Below are 19,923 nucleotides of genomic sequence, written 5' to 3' on the forward strand. Positions count from 1 at the left end.
CTGCTCTAACCACTAGGCTACCTGCTCTAACCACTAGGCTACCTGTCTCTAACCACTAGGCTACCTGTCTCTAACCACTAGACTACCTGTCTCTAACCACTAGACTACCTGTCTCTAACCACTAGGCTACCTGCTCTAACCACTAGGCTTCCTGCTCTAACCACTAGGCTACCTGTCTCTAACCACTAGGCTACCTGTCTCTAACCACTAGACTACCTGTCTCTAACCACTAGGCTTCCTGCTCTAACCACTAGGCTACCTGCTCTAACCACTAGGCTACCTGCTCTAACCACTAGGCTTCCTGCTCTAACCACCAGGCTTCCTGCTCTAACCACTAGACTACCTGTCTCTAACCACTAGGCTTCCTGCTCTAACCACTAGGCTTCCTGCTCTAACCACTAGGCTTCCTGCTCTAACCACTAGGCTACCTGTCTCTAACCACTAGACTACCTGTCTCTAACCACTAGGCTTCCTGCTCTAACCACTAGGCTACCTGCTCTAACCACTAGACTACCTGTCTCTAACCACTAGGCTTCCTGCTCTAACCACTAGGCTTCCTGCTCTAACCACTAGGCTACCTGCTCTAACCACTAGGCTTCCTGCTCTAACCACTAGGCTTCCTGCTCTAACCACTAGGCTACCTGTCTCTAACCACTAGGCTTCCTGCTCTAACCACTAGGCTACCTGTCTCTAACCACTAGACTACCTGTCTCTAACCACTAGGCTTCCTGCTCTAACCACTAGGCTACCTGTCTCTAACCACTAGACTACCTGTCTCTAACCACTAGGCTTCCTGCTCTAACCACTAGGCTACCTGCTCTAACCACTAGGCTTCCTGCTCTAACCACTAGGCTACCTGTCTCTAACCACTAGGCTTCCTGCTCTAACCACTAGGCTACCTGTCTCTAACCACTAGGCTTCCTGCTCTAACCACTAGGCTACCTGCTCTAACCACTAGGCTACCTGTCTCTAACCACTAGGCTACCTGTCTCTAACCACTAGACTACCTGTCTCTAACCACTAGGCTACCTGTCTCTAACCACTAGACTACCTGTCTCTAACCACTAGGCTTCCTGCTCTAACCACTAGGCTACCTGCTCTAACCACTAGGCTTTCTGCTCTAACCACTAGGCTACCTGCTCTAACCACTAGGCTACCTGTCTCTAACCACTAGGCTACCTGTCTCTAACCACTAGGCTACCTGCTCTAACCACTAGGCTACCTGCTCTAACCACTAGGCTACCTGCTCTAACCACTAGGCTACCTGCTCTAACCACTAGGCTACCTGCTCTAACCACTAGGCTACCTGCTCTAACCACTAGACTACCTGTCTCTAACCACTAGGCTACCTGTCTCTAACCACTAGGCTACCTGTCTCTAACCACTAGGCTACCTGTCTCTAACCACTAGGCTTCCTGCTCTAACCACTAGGCTACCTGCTCTAACCACTAGGCTACCTGCTCTAACCACTAGGCTACCTGCTGCCCCATTTTTAAGATGCCACAGTGAGTGTGGAGCTGATTTCTAACTGAATTCTCGTTCTCCTCCAGGTGTTTTAAGATGCCGCAGTGAGTGTGGAGCTGAATCCTAGCTGAAGCCTCAGCATGTCTGTCCTGCTGACGGTGGTGGTGGGTGTGGTGGGGTGGGGGGCCGTGGTCCAGGGGGCTCTGTGTCCCGGAGGGGTCCTTGGTAACTGCCCCACCCAGCAGAGCAACACCTCCGGTGGGGGTAAGACCTCCAGGGACTACTGCTACACCGCCCGTATCCGATCCACCGTGCTCCAGGGCCTGCCCTTCGGAGGGGTGCCCACCGTCCTCGCGCTCGACTTCATGTGCTTCCTGGTGAGTCACTTCTTCCTGGTTTTGTATCGATACAGCTTTATTGTCCATCGTTGTCTTTTATTATTTATACACCAAATTCAGATGAATATTTAGTAGGGCCAAGAGGTTTTATTTTTTTTACTGACCATCTGGTCTGGAAAAAAACCCTCTAGTTGGCTGGAACCTATACCTCAGGTCCAGTGTTGTTCCTGGTTCAAGGAAAACTCCGGGCCCCACGGGACAGATGTAACCACTAGGTAGTGTGTCTACCTGGTTCTGATTCTTTATATGTAAATACAGGAAAGCAGTTGGAATAACACCTTGCTTTAATAATGTATTGTGTAATAGCTAGCTACCCTCTCTGCGTGTGTGTGTACATTGGGACCTCTCCCTCTCTCTATGGAAGACCGTAGTAAGATGGCGCCTACAGACATGGGGAGCTCTGCTTCTAGCGCCACGGTCTTCTACTTTCAGATCTGTGTGTGTTGTTGTGTACTGTTAGATATTACTGCAACGCTGGATCTAGGAACAGAAGAATTTTCGCTACACCTCGCAATAACATCTGCTAAATATGTTTATGTGACCGATTTTTGATTTTTGTCTGTGTGTGTGTGTGTGTGTGTGTGTGTGTGTGTGTGTGTGTCTGTCTGGCATTCCTAGGTACTCCTGTTTGTGTTCTCCATCTTGAGAAAGGTAGCGTGGGACTACGGCCGCTTGGCGTTGGTGACTGACGCAGACAGGTATATCACTACACCGCAGTCTTTAGAATGTGAATAGTAGAAGACCTGGCTGTTGTAACTCTCGTTAGCTTTGCAGCCTGATGTAACGCTAGTGCTTTGTGTTCTACCAGAGAATACATGTCCAGACAGACTACTTGTTTTTAAAAAAATGTATATGTTTTTATGGGATTTTCAGATTTATTGAACAGATAGAGAGAGGATGTTAGCAAGGTGAAAGACAGAGAGAGGATGCCAGTGGGGAGAAAGACAGAGAGAGGATGTTAGTGGAGAGAAAGACAGAAAGAGGATGCCAGCAGGGAGAAAGACAGAGAGAGGATGCCAGCGGGGAGAAAGACAGAGAGAGGATGCCAGTGGGGAGAAAGACAGAGAGAGGATGCCAGCGGGGAGAAAGAAAGAGAGAGGATGCCAGCGGGGAGAAAGAAAGAGAGAGGATGCCAGCGGGGAGAAAGACAGAGAGAGGATGCCAGCGGGAGAAAGACAGAGAGAGGATGCCAGCGGGGAGAAAGACAGAGAGAGGATGCCAGCGGGGAGAAAGACAGAGAGAGGATGCCAGCGGGGAGAAAGAAAGAGAGAGGATGCCAGCGGGGAGAAAGACAGAGAGAGGATGCCAGCGGGGAGAAAGACAGAGAGAGGATGCCAGTGGGGAGAAAGACAGAGAGAGGATGCCAGTGGGGAGAAAGAAAGAGAGAGGATGCCAGCGGGGAGAAAGACAGAGAGAGGATGCCAGCGGGGAGAAAGACAGAGAGAGGATGCCAGTGGGGAGAAAGACAGAGAGAGGATGCCAGTGGGGAGAAAGACGGAGAGAGGATGCCAGCGGGGAGAAAGACAGAGAGGGGATGCCAGCGGGGAGAAAGACAGAGAGAGGATGCCAGCGGGGAGAAAGACCGAGAGAGGATGTTAGCGGGGAGAAAGACAGAGAGAGGATGCCAGCAGGGAGAAAGACAGAGAGGATGCCAGTGGAGAGAAAGACAGAGAAGCTAGATTAGAACCTAGACTAGCCAGGCCATGAGATGGACTGCTTCTACTGGGTCAGAGTTTACGCACAGCAGAGTTTACTGTCCTCAGACAGACAGAGAGACAGATGTTGGGCAAATGGAGGAACTAGGAATAATCATCACTTTTCTTACTGTTTGTTTCCCCAGGCAAAGCCAATCAAAATCATGCAGTCTGTACAGTACTACTGCTTTCAGGGATATGTAGCCCCTCTGTGGAGTGTTTCAAAATGCCCAAGTCAGTAATGAGGCCAGTAGTCAGTAATGAGACCAGTAGTCAGTAATGAGGCCAGTAGTCAGTAATGAGGCCAGTAGTCAGTAATGAGGCCAGTAGTCAGTAATGAGGTCAGTAATGAGGCCAGTAGTCAGTAATGAGATCAGTAATGAGGCCAGTAGTCCGTAATGAGGTCAGTAATGAGGCCAGTAGTCAGTAATGAGGCCGGTAGTCAGTAATTAGGCCAGTAGTCAGTAATGAAGCCAGGTTAGTAATGAGGCCAGTAGTCAGTAATGAGGCCAGTAGTCAGTAATGAGGCCAGTAGTCAGTAATGAGGCCAGTAATGAGGTCAGTAGTCAGTAATTAGGCCAGTAGTCAGTAATGAAGCCAGGTTAGTAATGAGGCCAGGTCAGTAATGAGGTCAGTAGTCAGTAATGAGGCCAGTAGTCAGTAATGAGGTTAGTAGTCAGTAATGAGGTTAGTAGTCAGTAATGAGGTTAGTAGTCAGTAATGAGGTTAGTAGTCAGTAATGAGGTCAGTAGTCAGTAATGAGGTCAGTAGTCAGTAGTCAGTAATGAGGTCAGTAGTCAGTAATGGGGTCAGTAGTCAGTAATGAGGTCAGTAGTCAGTAATGAGGTCAGTATTGAGGTCAGTATTGAGGTCAGTATTGAGGTCAGTAATGAGGTCAGTAGTCAGTAATGAGGCCAGTAGTCAGTAATGAGGTCAGTAGTCCGTAATGAGGTCATTAGTCAGTAATTAAGCCAGGTTAGTAGTCCGTAATGAGGTCATTAGTCAGTAATTAAGCCAGGTTAGTAGTCCGTAATGAGGTCATTAGTCAGTAATTAAGCCAGGTTAGTAGTCCGTAATGAGGTCATTAGTCAGTAATTAAGCCAGGTTAGTAGTCCGTAATGAGGTCATTAGTCAGTAATTAAGCCAGGTTAGTAGTCAGTAATTAAGCCAGGTTAGTAGTCAGTAATGAGGTCATTAGTCAGTAATTAAGCCAGGTTAGTAGTCAGTAATGAGGTCAGTAATGAGGTTAGTAGTCAGTAATGAGGTCATTAGTCAGTAATGAGGTCAGTAATGAGGTCAGTAGTCAGTAATGAGGTCATTAGTCAGTAATGAGGTCATTAGTCAGTAATTAAGCCAGGTTAGTAGTCAGTAATGAGGTTAGTAGTCAGTAATGAGGTCATTAGTCAGTAATGAGGTCAGTAATGAGGTCAGTAATGAGGTTAGTAATGAGGTTAGTAGTCAGTAATGAGGTCATTAGTCAGTAATTAAGCCAGGTTAGTAGTCAGTAAGGAGGTTAGTAATGAGGTTAGTAGTCAGTAATGAGGTCAGTAATGAGGTCAGTAATGAGGTCAGTAATGAGGTCAGTAATGAGGTCAGTAATGAGGTTAGTAATGAGGTCAGTAATGAGGTCAGTAATGAGGTCAGTAATGAGGTTAGTAATGAGGTTAGTAGTCCGTAATGAGGTCAGTAATGAGGTTAGTAATGAGGTTAGTAGTCCGTAATGAGGTCAGTAGTCAGTAATGAGGTCGGGTCAGTAATGCAGTATCCAAATCTTGATTTGATGAACAAGTCAACTACTGCCTTTGACTCCCAAAGACAATGTCTCATTCCCAATTAGTTGTCCTGGCATCCCACTTCCTGGTCTCCTTCTTAAAACACAGTGCAGGAGAAGGTCCAAGGAGGTGAGGAGAGAGAACATGAGGAATTGGGGAAAGACAAATCAAGAAAGAGCCAGTGTGCTCGGGAGTCAAAGGAAGTAGTTGAGTCATCTGCCAGAGAGGACAGTGGGTAAAAAGGGACAATACACTTTGCTTTAGGCTTCAGTCAACTCACCGAACTCCTAGAAACTGCAAACATGACATGGTTACTCTCTATCACTTTAAATACTCTGCAGAACAGCTGAGCCTTCCTTCAGAGGTCATGTTTGTTTATCCAGCTGATGTTTTTCACTATTTGCACAGCTGGATATTTGATAGCATCTAACCCCATAGGACTACAGTCATGACTCAGGGCTAGCTATGGAAGGAGAGAGATGGGAGGAGAGAGATGGGAGGAGAGAGGGGGGAGGGTGCAGGAGGGGGAGGGACAGGGACGGTTCGAGGGAGGGAGGGAGGGAGGGACAGGGACCCAACCGAGGGACAGGGACGGACCGAGGGGGAGGGAGGGACAGGGACCCGACCGAGGGACGGGGGAGGCAGGGACGGACCGACCGAGGGACAGGGACCGGGACCGAGGGACCGACCAAGGGAAGGAGGGAGGCAGGGAGAGGGACCGCGGGAGAGAGGTAGAGGCCGAAGGTCTACTTTTGTAATGGAGAGAGAACACGTAGATGAGGAGACTAGACATTAGTCCCATGACTGAGGTGCTGACTGGGGCTCCGTTTGTCTCCAACTCTGCTCCACTAAGTGGATAATGACACAGTGTCCCATAGATAGGCCTGTTGTTTACCCAGCTGCATGTCTGCAGGACGTGCAGACAGACGGTGAATCCCATTGTGGCTTTAACGTCTAGGCTTAATGCATTTCTGTCTTGATTGGTTTGCTCATCAACCACTAGCAGCCATTTACAGAGTAGAGTTCTGGTCTTTTGGTAATAATACCTGACAGAAAATACTCAGGCAAACACCTGTGTATTCTCACCGCAGTATTTGTACTTTTGTCCAGCTGTTTGAAAAGGTTTCTCATATGAATGTCTCACCCCAGTCGAAGGTCCTCTGTCACTGTAAAGAGAACTGAACTTGAACTTCCTGATTTTTGTGATTATTATTATTATTATTATTATTTTTAACCTGAACAGTTGATCACTGGTTTCTCCTCCAGGAATATCCCGAGCTGACCTCCTCCGCCATGTTGTTTTATTTCTCTGCTTTGTTTTCTCTCTCTGTGAAGACAGAATCAGCGATACAGCCGTCTGGATGAACAGAAACAGTATGTCTTCTTATTGTATCACACTGCTTCTTCTCTTTCAACCAATCTAACTCTCTTCCTTCCCTTCCTACCTAGGCTGGTGTGGGTTGGGTTGGCCTGTCTAGCTCTCTTGTGGTGCTGGGATCTGTTCCTACCTAGGCTGGTGTGGGTTGGGTTAGCCTGTCTAGCTCTGTTATGGGTTTTCTCTTTCCTTCTCTCCTGCCAGGCTTTTCTTATTCGAGCCTGTCTCCTGCTGTTCTCTCTTTCTTTCTGGTCTTTCCACGGTTTTATCCCTGCTGCTGTCTCGCTCTCTCTCTCTCTCTCTCTCTCTCTCTCTCTCTCTCTCTCTCTCTCTTCTCTTCTCTTCTCTTCTCTTCTCTTCTCTTCTCTTCTCTTCTCTTCTCTTCTCTTCTCTTCTCTTCTCTTCTCTTCTCTTCTCTTCTCTTCTCTTCTCTTCTCTTCTCTTCTCTTCTCTTCTCTTCTCTTCTCTTCTCTCTCTCTCTCTCTCTCTCTCTCTCTCTGTGTCAACAGTAACAACAATAACTAAGGGTCAAAATAACCATACATTCAACAATAACAATAAGCATACAGTAGAGTACATGTGCAGGTTGATTGGTCTGTCAGACACTGTCCCTCATCTTATGGCAGGCAGCAATGTAGTGCGCTGCCAACCCAGAGCTCTCTGCGTCCTCCCCAAACAGGACGGGTAGCCTATCCTCATCAGAGAGGTCTTTGAAACTTTGAATAAGGGTTTTACATTTGGGGAAATGACACTCTCTAATTGTTTTATATTTTTGACATTTTGTCAGGAAACCTTCTCAAGGCTGTGCTCACTGAGCCTGTACTTTGTCAAGGTTTTTCTAAGGTTTTGATCAGTAACCATGGTCAGATAGTTATCCAGTGTACTGTCGATTTAGGGCCAGATAGCACTGCATTTTGCTTTGTGTTTGTGTTTCCCAATAAGCAATGTAGTTTTGTTTTGACTGTGTTGTAATTTGGTTTATTCTGATTGATTGGGGCGGCAGGGTAGCCTAGTGGTTAGAGCGTTGGACTAGTAACCGAAAGGTTGCAAGTTCAAATCCCCGAGCTGACACGGTACAAATCTGTCGTTCTGCCCCTGAACAAGGCACTGTTCCTAGGCCGTCATTGAAAATAAGAATTTGTTCTTAGTTAAATAACAGCTCTTGGCATTGCAGGGCTTGGTAATGATATGAGAGGGGGTCACTGTATTTTAGATGTTTCCAAAACTTAATTGCTAATTGCTATTTTTTTTGTTTTTATTATTAGTGGATATTAGCCATTGTTTGTAGTTGTCCTCCGGACTTGTAGGAGATACTTACAGAACTCTGCATTCAGAGTTTCAATGGGGTGTTTGTCCCATTTGGTGAAATCTTGTTTTGAAAGTGGACCCCACACCTCGTTGCCATAAAGTGCAATTGGTTCAATGAAACATTCAATTATTTTTAGCCTAATTTGAATAGGTATTTCAATTTGAATTTGTTTTTTAATGCCCTGCGTGCTTTCTCTCTCAGTTCCTTCACTGCCTCATTATGGTGTCCAGTTGAGCTTATTTTTAAACCTAAGTAATTGTAGTGTGTGCAGTACTCTATATATTTTGTACCAATTGAGAACTTTGGTCTAATTCCCTGAGATCTGGATCTTCTCTGGAAAATCATTATATTAGTATTTTTGGGGTTTACTGCCAGGGCCCAGGTCTTGCAGTACTGCTCTATCAGGTCCAGGATCTGCTGTAGGCCATGTGCTGTGGGGGTTTACTGCCAGGGCACAGGTCTGGCAGTACTGCTCTAGTAGGTCCAGGATCTGCTGTAGGCCATGTGCTGTGGGGGTTTACTGCCAGGGCACAGGTCTGGCAGTACTGCTCTAGCAGGTCCAGGCTCTGCTGTAGGCCATGTGCTGTGGGTGACAGCAGGCATAGGTCATATGCGAAGAGTAGGCATTTAACTTCTGAATTGTGGAGACTAACACCAGGGGCTGAGGATTTGTCTAGAATAGTGGCCAATTCGTTGATGTAAATATTGAAGAGTGCAGGGCTCAGATTGCAACCCTGGCGAAGGCCCCGCCCCTGGATCTGCTGCACGTATTGCCAGTAAACATTGATTTAATTATGTCATATGTTTTACCCCCTACACCACTTTCAATAACTTTGGAGAACAGTCCTGTCTGCCAAATAGAATCAAATGGTTTTTGGAAATCGATAAAGCAAGTGTATATTTTGGTATTATTTTGGTGGACATGTTTATTTTGGTGGACACGCATCTATCAGGGTGTGTAGGGTGTAAAATATGATCAGTCGGGTGATGTTTTGGTATGAATCCAATTTGGCTTTTACTCAGGACATTGTGCTTAGAACTCTTACCTTTTATAATGCTACAGAAAACCTTCCCCAGGTTACTGTTAAAACACAAATGCCTCTGTAATTGTTAGGGTCAAATTTGTCTCCGTTTTTAAGGATTGGGGTTATGAGTCCTTGATTCCAGATGTCAGGGAAATAACCTACACTCAGGATCAAATTAAACAGTTTTAATATGGCCAATTGAAATTTTGCACTAGTGAATTTGAGCATCTCATTTAGGATGCCATCAGGTCGGCAGGCTTTTTTTATATTTGAGAGCCTGAAGCTTCTTATAGAGCTCCTGGTCAGTAATTGTTTAGTTTCTTACAGAGCTCCTGGTCAGTAATTGTTTAGTTTCTTACAGAGCTCCTGGTCAGTAATTGTTTAGTTTCTTACAGAGCTCCTGGTCAGTAATTGTTTAGTTTCTTACAGAGCTCCTGGTCAGTAATTGTTTAGTTTCTTACAGAGCTCCTGGTCAGTAATTGTTTAGTTTCTTACAGAGCTCCTGGTCAGTAATTGTTTAGTTTCTTATAGAGCTCCTGGTCAGTAATTGGGGAGTCCAATGGATTTTGATTGTCCTTTATAGCTTTTTCTAATCCATTCAATTTATCATGAATTTGGCATTGCTCTGCGTTTGTGTCTCTCTCTCTCTGTCTCTCTCTCTCTCTCTCTCTCTCTCTCTCTCTCTCTCTCTCTCTCTGTCTCACTCTCTCTGTGTCTCTCTGTGTCTCTCTGTGTCTCTCTCTCTCTCTCTCTCTCTCTCTCTCTCTCTCTCTCTCTCTCTCTCTCTCTCTCTCTGTGTCTCTCTGTGTCTCTCTCTCTCTCTCTCTCTCTCTCTCTCTCTGTGTCTCTCTCTCTCTCTCTCTCTGTGTCTCTCTCTCTCTGTGTCTCTCTCTCTCTGTGTCTCTCTCTCTCTGTGTCTCTCTCTCTGTGACTCTGTCTCTCTCTGTCTCTCTCTCTCTCTCTCTCTCTCTGTGTCTCTCTCTCTTTCTCTCTCTCTCTCTCTCTCTGTGTCTCTCTCTCTCTCTCTCTCTGTCTCACTCTCTCTGTGTCTCTCTGTGTCTCTCTGTCTCTCTCTCTCTCTCTCTCTGTGTCTCTCTCTCTCTGTGTCTCTCTCTCTCTGTGTCTCTCTCTCTCTGTGTCTCTCTCTCTGTGACTCTGTCTCTCTCTGTCTCTCTCTCTCTCCGTTTTACACCTATAACCCTGTCGCTGTATGTTCTCTCTCCCTAACTAACTAATCAGCTCTATATGCTAATCTATGTGTCATCATTGACCTCTCTGAGAAGCAGGATGTCTCTCCTGTCCTCCTGTATAAGCGCACCGCATGAGGCGCCCAGCAGGCATGATACCTACAGGGTGGAGAGGTACGGTAACTAGTAACTACACACCTCACCTCACCCTGTGGTTGTGTAGACACCGTCAAGCTACTGGTTATCCCTACCTACCCACAGCTCCTGTATCAGTCTGTGGTGGTTCTGTGTTTCTGCACTAGACAAGACACCTACCCCTAGCTCTCTGAGGCCTTCTATGGAAGTCTATTGAGTTATAGCCATTGTGGGTAGCCCCCACCCCCCCCCCATTCCATTAGAGACCTCAAAGAGCTCTGGGTGATGTCATCCTTTAATCTAGTTTTACACTGGACAGTTCCTCCATCGCTAATGGAGACCAGGGGAATAGTAGCCTGGGCCCATATCTGTTTATGCTGTCTTGTGAAATCCTATGATCATTGGCATGCCATCGGCACAATCAGATCTGGGGACCCGGGCTGAAGGGGGTTCACATAATGACACTAATGACATCACAATGCTGCATGATGAAGAATATGAGATAAAAAAAGCTTCAATCTGGTGTAGTTCTGGGAGTCAAAACGCATGTGTTTCAGTGTCTGAGCTGTAGGACCTGAAAGCTCTGCTGGTTGATCCGTGGTGGGGGGGGGGGGGGGGGGGGGGTCACATCTTTCTATTGTTATGTGTCTCAATGATTCTACACTCAGGTTCTTCTGTTGTCTTTGTGAATGCCCTCCCCTTTCTCTCTCTCTCTCTCTCGCTCTCTTTCTCTCTTTCTCTAATGGGTGTCTGTCTGTCTGTCTGTCTGTCTGTCTGTCTCTCTCTCTGTCTGTCTGTCTCTCTCTCTCTCTGTCTGTGTCTCTCTCTCTCTGTCTGTGTCTCTCTCTCTCTGTCTGTGTCTCTCTCTCTCTGTCTGTGTGTCTCTCTCTCTGTCTGTCTGTCTCTCTCTCTGTGTCTCTCTCTGTCTGTGTCTCTCTCTCTCTGTCTGTCTGTCTCTCTCTCTGTGTCTCTCTCTGTCTGTGTCTCTCTCTGTCTGTGTCTCTCTCTGTCTGTGTCTCTCTCTGTCTGTGTCTCTCTCTGTCTGTCTCTATCTCTGTCTGTCTCTCTCTCTGTCTTTGTCTCTCTCTCTGTCTTTGTCTCTCTCTCTGTCTGTCTCTCTCTCTGTCTTTGTCTCTCTCTCTGTCTCTCTGTCTCTCTCTGTCTGTCTCTGTCTGTCTGTCTCTGTCTCTCTCGTGGTGGCCCTTCATTGCTTTTCCTTCCAATCGCTGTCATCTTAACAGGGTGTCAGACTGTGCTGAGACAGTTTGTGTATCTCTAGAATCCTCCAACTGAATGACATGGTGCCGAGGTTTGTTCTGGGTGATTGTTGTCTCACTGACTGGTGCATGAGCACTAGGCCAACCGTACACTCAAACCACAGCCCCCGTCTCCCAGGTTTTGGATCAACAACATTCAATTCAGGAAATAAACTGAAATTGGAATGTAAGTTTACTTCCTGAATTTTACTGAATAGATAGATTGATGCCAACTCTACAGACGTCTGAGGTACAGCAGTGTGGATACAGCCCAGCACCAACCTCTCCAGCCCATTTCAGAGCCCTACTGCATGTGTGGCCACTGAACGAATTAATATGTAATAAACACACTGTTGATACTGTACTGATGTCAGCCTAACTAACTATTTGAGATCAGGTTTGTTGTTGGGGAGCGTCAGGCTAATGCTAGGCTAATGCTATCTCCATCAGGTTTGTTGTTGGGGAGTGCCAGGCTAATGCTAGGCTAATGCTATCTCCATCAGGTTTGTTGTTGGGAAGCGTCAGGCTAATGCTAGGCTAATGCTATTCTCCATCAGGTTTGTTGTTGGGAAGCGTCAGGCTAATGCTAGGCTAATGCTATTCTCCATCAGGTTTGTTGTTGGGAAGCGTCAGGCTAATGCTAGGCTAATGCTATCTCCATCAGGTTTGTTGTTGGGAAGCGTCAGGCTAATGCTAGTTCTATCTTTTTAACATTGTGTGTGTGTGTGCAGTGTGGCGTCTGCCATGACGTCGGAGCTACCCGATCGCTACGAACGCCTGACTTCTGTCTCCAGCTCAGTGGACTTTGAGCAGAGAGACACTGTAAGTACCACTTCCTGTTTTTACTGGGATCAGGGGTCATGGGGTGTGGAGCGACCACAGTAGGGACTTCACTACAAACAGGAAAACTTGTCGTACATTTCAGTCATTTAGCAGACGATCTTATCCAGAACCACTTAGTTAGTGAATTCATGTTAAAGATGTACTCTGGGATCTTAAACACAACACATTTGTAACATGTCACACCAAATGGATGATGTAGTAGACAATTGGATGATGTAGTAGACAATTGGATGATGTAGTAGACAATTGGATGATGTAGTGGATGATGTAGTAGACAATTGGATGATGTAGTAGACAATTGGATGATGTAGTGGATGATGTAGTAGACAATTGGATGATGTAGTAGACAATTGGATGATGTAGTAGACAATTGGATGATGTAGTAGACAATTGGATGATGTAGTGGATGATGTAGTAGACAATTGGATGATGTAGTAGACAATTAGTTGATGTAGTATACAATTGGTTGATGTAGTGGATGATGTAGTAGACAATTGGATGATGTAGTAGACAATTGGATGATGTAGTAGACAATTGGATGATGTAGTAGACAATTGGATGATGTAGTAGACAATTGGATGATGTCGTAGACAATTGGATGATGTAGTAGACAATTGGATGATGTAGTAGACAATTGGATGATGTAGTAGACAATTGGATGATGTAGTAGACAATTGGATGATGTAGTAGACAATTGGATGATGTAGTAGACAATTGGATGATGTAGTAGACAATTGGATGATGTCGTAGACAATTGGATGATGTCGTAGACAATTGGATGATGTAGTAGACCATTGGATGATGTAGTAGACAATTGGATGATGGAGTAGACAAATGGATGATATAGTAGACAATTGGTTGATGTAGTGGATGATGTAGTAGACAATTGGATGATGTAGTAGACAATTGGTTGATGTAGTAGACAAATAGATGATGTAGTAGACAAATGGATGATATAGTAGACAAATTGGTTGATGTAGTGGATGATGTAGTAGACAATTGGATGATGTAGTAGACAAATGGATGATATAGTAGACAAATTGGTTGATGTAGTGGATGACGTAGTAGACAATTGGATGATGTAGTAGACAAATGGATGATATAGTAGACAAATGGATGATGTAGTAGACAAATGGATGATGTAGTAGACGAATGGATGATATAGTAGACAATTGGATGATGTAGTAGACAATTGGTTGATGTAGTGGATGATGTAGTAGACCATTGGATGATGTAGTGGATGATGTAGTAGACAAATAGATGATGTAGTAGACAAATGGATGATGTAGTAGACAACAACAACAAAAAACGGTTACCACTTTAGGCTTCTGAACACCACTTTTAAAACTACCGACTGAAATTCTACAACCGTTTGAGAGTGCATCTTTAAGAGAGTAAGCTGAGAGAACCACATCGTTGATTTCGTCCTATTGTCAGCATTACTTTGAAACTGCTGACCAAGTGTACATTGTACCAGAGAACAGGATACCGAGGTTACGGCCAATTTCTTTTCAATTCAGGAACTACACTGGAATGTAAATTCTCTTCAATGCTTATTGGAATTAGAATTTGTGGAATTAGAATTTGTGGAATTAGAATTTGTGGAATTAGAATTTGTGGAATTAGAATTTGTGGAATTAGAATTTGATTTATGTTCTGAATTGACTGGAATTGAAATGGAATTGACCCCAACACTGCAGGACACAGCTCGGGAGAACCTTGACATTTTGGGTTTTAATCGGATCACTTACTCACTTTTCTGAGTCCACTACTGTGACACAACGTTGCTCGAAGAATTTCCCCCATTTGGATAATAACCTGTAATCTACGGCAGCTCTAACCTAGAGTCTCATCTCTCTTCAGGGCTTCTGCTCCTGGTTAACAGCCATCTTCCGCATAAAGTGAGTCTCCAATAAAGTTTTGGGTGCGGGCATGGGACAGCAAGGAAGGGAGAATGTGGTTGAGTTGGAATTTATGTGTGTGTGTGTGTGTGTGTGTGTGTGTGTGTGTGTGTGTGTGTGTGTGTGTTAACAAACAAACTGTCAATTTGACTGTGTTCAGAGGTCTGCTCTGCCTCAAAGGGACTTTCCTGGTTAAATAAAACTTAAATCTCTCTCTTTCTCTCTCTGTCTCTGTCTGTATCTCTTCTCTCCTCTCTGTCTGTCTCTCTCCTCTCTGTCTCTCTCCTTTCTGTCTGTCTCTCTCCTTTCTGTCTGTCTCTCTCCTCTCTCTCTCTGCCTGTCTCTCTCCTTTCTCTCTTTCTCTGTCTCTCTCCTCTCTGTCTGTCTGTTTCTCACCTCTCTGTCTCCCTCCTCTCCTCTCTCTCCTCTCTGTCTGTTTCTCTCTGTCTCCAGGGATGAGGAGATCAGGGAAAAGTGTGGGGAGGATGCAGTACACTACCTCTCCTTCCAGAGGCACATCATTGGTCTGCTGGTGGTGGTGGGCGTGCTCTCAGTGGCCATTGTCCTGCCCGTCAACTTCTCAGGAAATCTATTGGGTGAGTGGGGTTTAGGGGGTGGGACTTCAGGGAATACTTGAGACTAACACTGGGCTGGTGGTGTTCCCTATCCCCTATGTAGTGCACTACTTTAGATCAGGGCTCTATTTCCCTATGTCCCTGTGGGTGTCCCTGTGGGTCCTGGTCTAAAGTAGTGCACTTCAGAGGGAACAGGGTGTCATTTGAGACGTATCCCTAGTAGTCATCAGAAATCCCTCACTTCAGAAGTCCTTTAGTCTGGATAGTGGGGTTTTAGGACTTTGAGGTTATTATTATAGATTGAATTGTATTTAACTCTGATGACTCAAGGGTTATATCATGTGATTTTTCCATCTTGTCGTCACGTGAAACATCAAAGTGGAGGCAAATACAAGTAAGTGAGAAAGTAGCCTTGTCTGAGTCCATAGGGCAGGAGCATATCTCCAGCTCCTCTAGGGAGAGGCGGCTGCTCCTCTAGGGTGAGGCGGCTGCTCCTCTAGGGCGAGGCGGCTGCTCCTCTAGGGCGAGGCGGCTGCTCCTCTAGGGCGAGGCGGCTGCTCCTCTATGGCGAGGCGGTTGCTCCTCTAGGGAGAGGCGGCTGCTCCTCTAGGGAGAGGCGGCTGCTCCTCTAGGGCGAGGCGGCTGCTCCTCTAGGGCGAGGCGGCTGCTCCTCTAGGGCGAGGCGGCTGCTCCTCTAGGGAGAGGCGGCTGCTCCTCTAGGGCGAGGCGGCTGCTCCTCTAGGGCGAGGCGGCTGCTCCTCTAGGGCGAGGCGGCTGCTCCTCTAGGGCGAGGCGGCTGCTCCTCTAGGGAGAGGCGGCTGCTCCTCTAGGGCGAGGTGGCTGTGAGGCGACTGCTCCTCTAGGGCGAGGCGGCTGTGAGGCGGCTGCTCCTCTAGGGAGAGGCGGCTGCTCCTCTAGGGCGAGGCGGCTGCTCCTCTAGGGCGAGGCGGCTGCTCCTCTAGGGAGAGGCGGCTGCTCCTCTAGGGCGAGGTGGCTGTGAGGCGGCTGCTCCTCTAGGGCGAGGCGGCTGTGAGGCGGCTGCTCCTCTAGGGCGAGGCGGCTGCTCCTCTAGGGCGAGGCGGCTTGATGAACAAGGGCAGACTATTTGTCATTAGATGTAATTACTATCAATGTCCTCTGTGTAGAAATAGCTGTGGTCATGCTGGCCACATTGGCCATTTCAAATATATATTCTGTGTATCACATGAGTCAAATTCTTCTCATCAGCGCCTTGTGGATTCATTTCCTCACTTTGATATAATAGGAAACCTCCTGCTCCTCTAAAAACACATGAGCCTCCAACCCACCCATAGATGTAGAATAACTAGAATGGACAAAAACACATGAGCCTCCAACCCACCCATAGAAATAGAATGAACTATAACGTACATTCCCATTCTAGAACCCAATCGTAGAATGAACTATAACGTACATTCCCATTCTAGAACCCAATCGTAGAATGAACTATAACGTACATTCCCATTCTAGAACCCAATCGTAGAATGAACTATAACGTACATTCCCATTCTAGAACCCAATCGTAGAATGAACTATAACGTACATTCCCATTCTAGAACCCAATCGTAGAATGAACTATAACGTACATTCCCATTCTAGAACCCAATCGTAGAATGAACTATAACGTACATTCCCATTCTAGAACCCAATCGTAGAATGAACTATAACGTACATTCCCATTCTAGAACCCAATCGTAGAATGAACTATAACGTACATTCCCATTCTAGAACCCAATCGTAGAATGAACTATAACGTACATTCCCATTCTAGAACCCAATCGTAGAATGAACTATAACGTACATTCCCATTCTAGAACCCAATCGTAGAATGAACTATAACGTACATTCCCATTCTAGAACCCAATCGTAGAATGAACTATAACGTACATTCCCATTCTAGAACCCAATCGTAGAAATAGAAGGACTAGCTGCTTCAACAGACCATAATGTCCTATTATTCTACTGTGTACTAGGCTAACCATGAAGTAAAATATGATCTCTTCTTTTTTTTTCCCCCCCCACACAGAAAACAATGCCTACAGTTTTGGGCGTACCACTATAGCCAATCTGGATGCCAAGTGAGTGCTCCTCCATGACTGTTTCCTTATTGTAGGTTGATGGTGGTGATACATGAACTTCCTTGTGTTCTAATTAAGCAATAAGGCACCTCAGGGGTACCGCCTGGACACAGCCCTTAGTCGTGGTATATTGGCCATATATCACAAAGCCCAGAGGTGCCTTATTGCTTTTATAAACTGGTTACCAACGTTATCCGAACAGTAAACGTTGTGTTGTTGTTGTTGTCATACCCGTGCTATACAGTATGATATACCACGGCTTTCAGCCAATCAATAACATTTTACCTTGACCAATATGAATCTTCATGTTCTGAATCGTTGAGTGGCGTCTTTCTCTTAAAATGTATGCCAGCAGCATACCACCCTGCATACCACCCTGCATACCACCCTGCATACCACCCTGCATACCACCCTGCATACCACCCTACATACCACCCTGCATGCCACTCTACATACCACCCTGCATGCCACTCTACATACCACCCTCTCTCTCCTCTCAGTAACATACTGCTATGACTAACTGGGTTTCTCTGTCTCTCCTCTCAGTAACATACTGCTGTGACTAACTGGGTTTCTCTCCTCTCAGTAACATACTGCTGTGACTACCTGGGTTTCTCTCTCCTCTCAGTAACATACTGCTGTGACTAACTGGGTTTCTCTGTCTCTCCTCTCAGTAACATACTGCTGTGACTAACTGGGTTTATCTCTCCTCTCAGTAACATACTGCTGTGACTAACTGGGTTTCTCTCTCCTCTCAGTAACATACTGCTGTGACTAACTGGGTTTCTCTCTCCTCTCAGTAACATACTGCTGTGACTAACTGGGTTTATCTCTCCTCTCAGTAACATACTGCTGTGACTAACTGGGTTTCTCTCTCCTCTCAGTAACATACTGCTGTGACTAACTGGGTTTCTCTCTCCTCTCAGTAACATACTGCTGTGACTAACTGGGTTTCTCTGTCTCTCCTCTCAGTAACATACTGCTGTGACTAACTGGGTTTCTCTGTCTCTCCTCTCAGTAACATACTGCTGTGACTAAATGGGTTTCTCTGTCTCTCCTCTCAGTAACATACTGCTGTGACTAACTGGGTTTCTCTGTCTCTCCTCTCAGTAACATACTGCTGTGACTAACTGGGTTTCTCTGTCTCTCCTCTCAGTAACATACTGCTGTGACTAACTGGGTTTCTCTGTCTCTCCTCTCAGTAACATACTGCTGTGACTAACTGGGTTTCTCTCTCCTCTCAGTAACATACTGCTGTGACTAACTGGGTTTCTCTCTCCTCTCAGTAACATACTGCTGTGACTAACTGGGTTTCTCTGTCTCTCCTCTCAGTAACATACTGCTGTGACTAACTGGGTTTCTCTGTCTCTCCTCTCAGTAACATACTGCTGTGACTAAATGGGTTTCTCTGTCTCTCCTCTCAGTAACATACTGCTGTGACTAACTGGGTTTCTCTGTCTCTCCTCTCAGTAACATACTGCTGTGACTAACTGGGTTTCTCTGTCTCTCCTCTCAGTAACATACTGCTGTGACTAACTGGGTTTCTCTCTCCTCTCAGTAACATACTGCTGTGACTAACTGGGTTTCTCTCTCCTCTCAGTAACATACTGCTGTGACTAACTGGGTTTCTCTGTCTCTCCTCTCAGTAACATACTGCTGTGACTAACTGGGTTTCTCTGTCTCTCCTCTCAGTAACATACTGCTGTGACTAAATGGGTTTCTCTGTCTCTCCTCTCAGTAACATACTGCTGTGACTAACTGGGTTTCTCTGTCTCTCCTCTCAGTAACATACTGCTGTGACTAACTGGGTTTCTCTGTCTCTCCTCTCAGTAACATACTGCTGTGACTAACTGGGTTTCTCTGTCTCTCCTCTCAGTAACATACTGCTGTGACTAACTGGGTTTCTCTCTCCTCTCAGTAACATACTGCTGTGACTAACTGGGGTTCTCTCCTCTCAGTAACATACTGCTGTGACTAACTGGGTTTCTCTGTCTCTCCTCTCAGTAACATACTGCTGTGACTAACTGGGTTTCTCTCTCCTCTCAGTAACATACTGCTGTGACTAACTGGGTTTCTCTCCTCTCAGTAACATACTGCTGTGACTAACTGGGTTTCTCTCCCCTCTCAGTAACATACTGCTGTGACTAACTGGGTTTCTCTCTCCTCTCAGTAACATACTGCTGTGACTAACTGGGTTTCTCTGTCTCTCCTCTCAGTAACATACTGCTGTGACTAACTGGGTTTCTCTCTCCTCTCAGTAACATACTGCTGTGACTAACTGGGGTTCTCTCCTCTCAGTAACATACTGCTGTGACTAACTGGGTTTCTCTCCTCTCTCAGTAACATACTGCTGTGACTAACTGGGGTTCTCTCCTCTCAGTAACATACTGCTGTGACTAACTGGGTTTCTCTCTCCTCTCAGTAACATACTGCTGTGACTAACTGGGTTTCTCTGTCTCTCCTCTCTCAGTAACATACTGCTGTGACTAACTGGGTTTCTCTGTCTCTCCTCTCAGTAACATACTGCTGTGACTAACTGGGTTTCTCTGTCTCTCCTCTCAGTAACATACTGCTGTGACTAACTGGGTTTCTCTCTCCTCTCAGAAACATACTGCTGTGACTAACTGGGTTTCTCTCCTCTCAGTAACATACTGCTGTGACTTAACTGGGTTTCTCTCCCCTCTCAGTAACATACTGCTGTGACTAACTGGGTTTCTCTCTCCTCTCAGTAACATACTGCTGTGACTAACTGGGTTTCTCTGTCTCTCCTCTCAGTAACATACTGCTGTGACTAACTGGGTTTCTCTCTCCTCTCAGTAACATACTGCTGTGACTAACTGGGGTTCTCTCCTCTCAGTAACATACTGCTGTGACTAACTGGGTTTCTCTCCTC

At 45.9% G+C, this 19,923-nt stretch overlaps 1 protein-coding gene across 3 annotated transcripts in view; it reads left to right on the forward strand.

Annotated features, from left to right (window-relative positions):
- The window catches only part of LOC110491229 (CSC1-like protein 2), a 91,717-nt gene that overhangs the window by 24,038 nt on the left and 47,756 nt on the right, over positions 1-19,923 (forward strand). For 2 of the 3 annotated variants that reach the window (XM_036946002.1, XM_036946003.1), the window contains exons 2-8: positions 1,551-1,841; positions 2,481-2,560; positions 6,664-6,702; positions 12,347-12,437; positions 14,322-14,359; positions 14,813-14,955; positions 16,979-17,030. In XM_036946002.1, the coding sequence (XP_036801897.1) occupies positions 1,605-1,841; positions 2,481-2,560; positions 6,664-6,702; positions 12,347-12,437; positions 14,322-14,359; positions 14,813-14,955; positions 16,979-17,030 (680 nt within the window). In that variant the 5' untranslated portion in view covers positions 1,551-1,604. The remainder of the gene's footprint in view (positions 1-1,550; positions 1,842-2,480; positions 2,561-6,663; positions 6,703-12,346; positions 12,438-14,321; positions 14,360-14,812; positions 14,956-16,978; positions 17,031-19,923) is intronic. The other variant, XM_036946004.1, reaches the window with a different exon arrangement.

This window comes from Oncorhynchus mykiss, chromosome 16, assembly GCF_013265735.2.
Source record: "Oncorhynchus mykiss isolate Arlee chromosome 16, USDA_OmykA_1.1, whole genome shotgun sequence".
In the NCBI taxonomy this organism is placed as follows: Eukaryota; Metazoa; Chordata; class Actinopteri; order Salmoniformes; family Salmonidae; genus Oncorhynchus; species Oncorhynchus mykiss.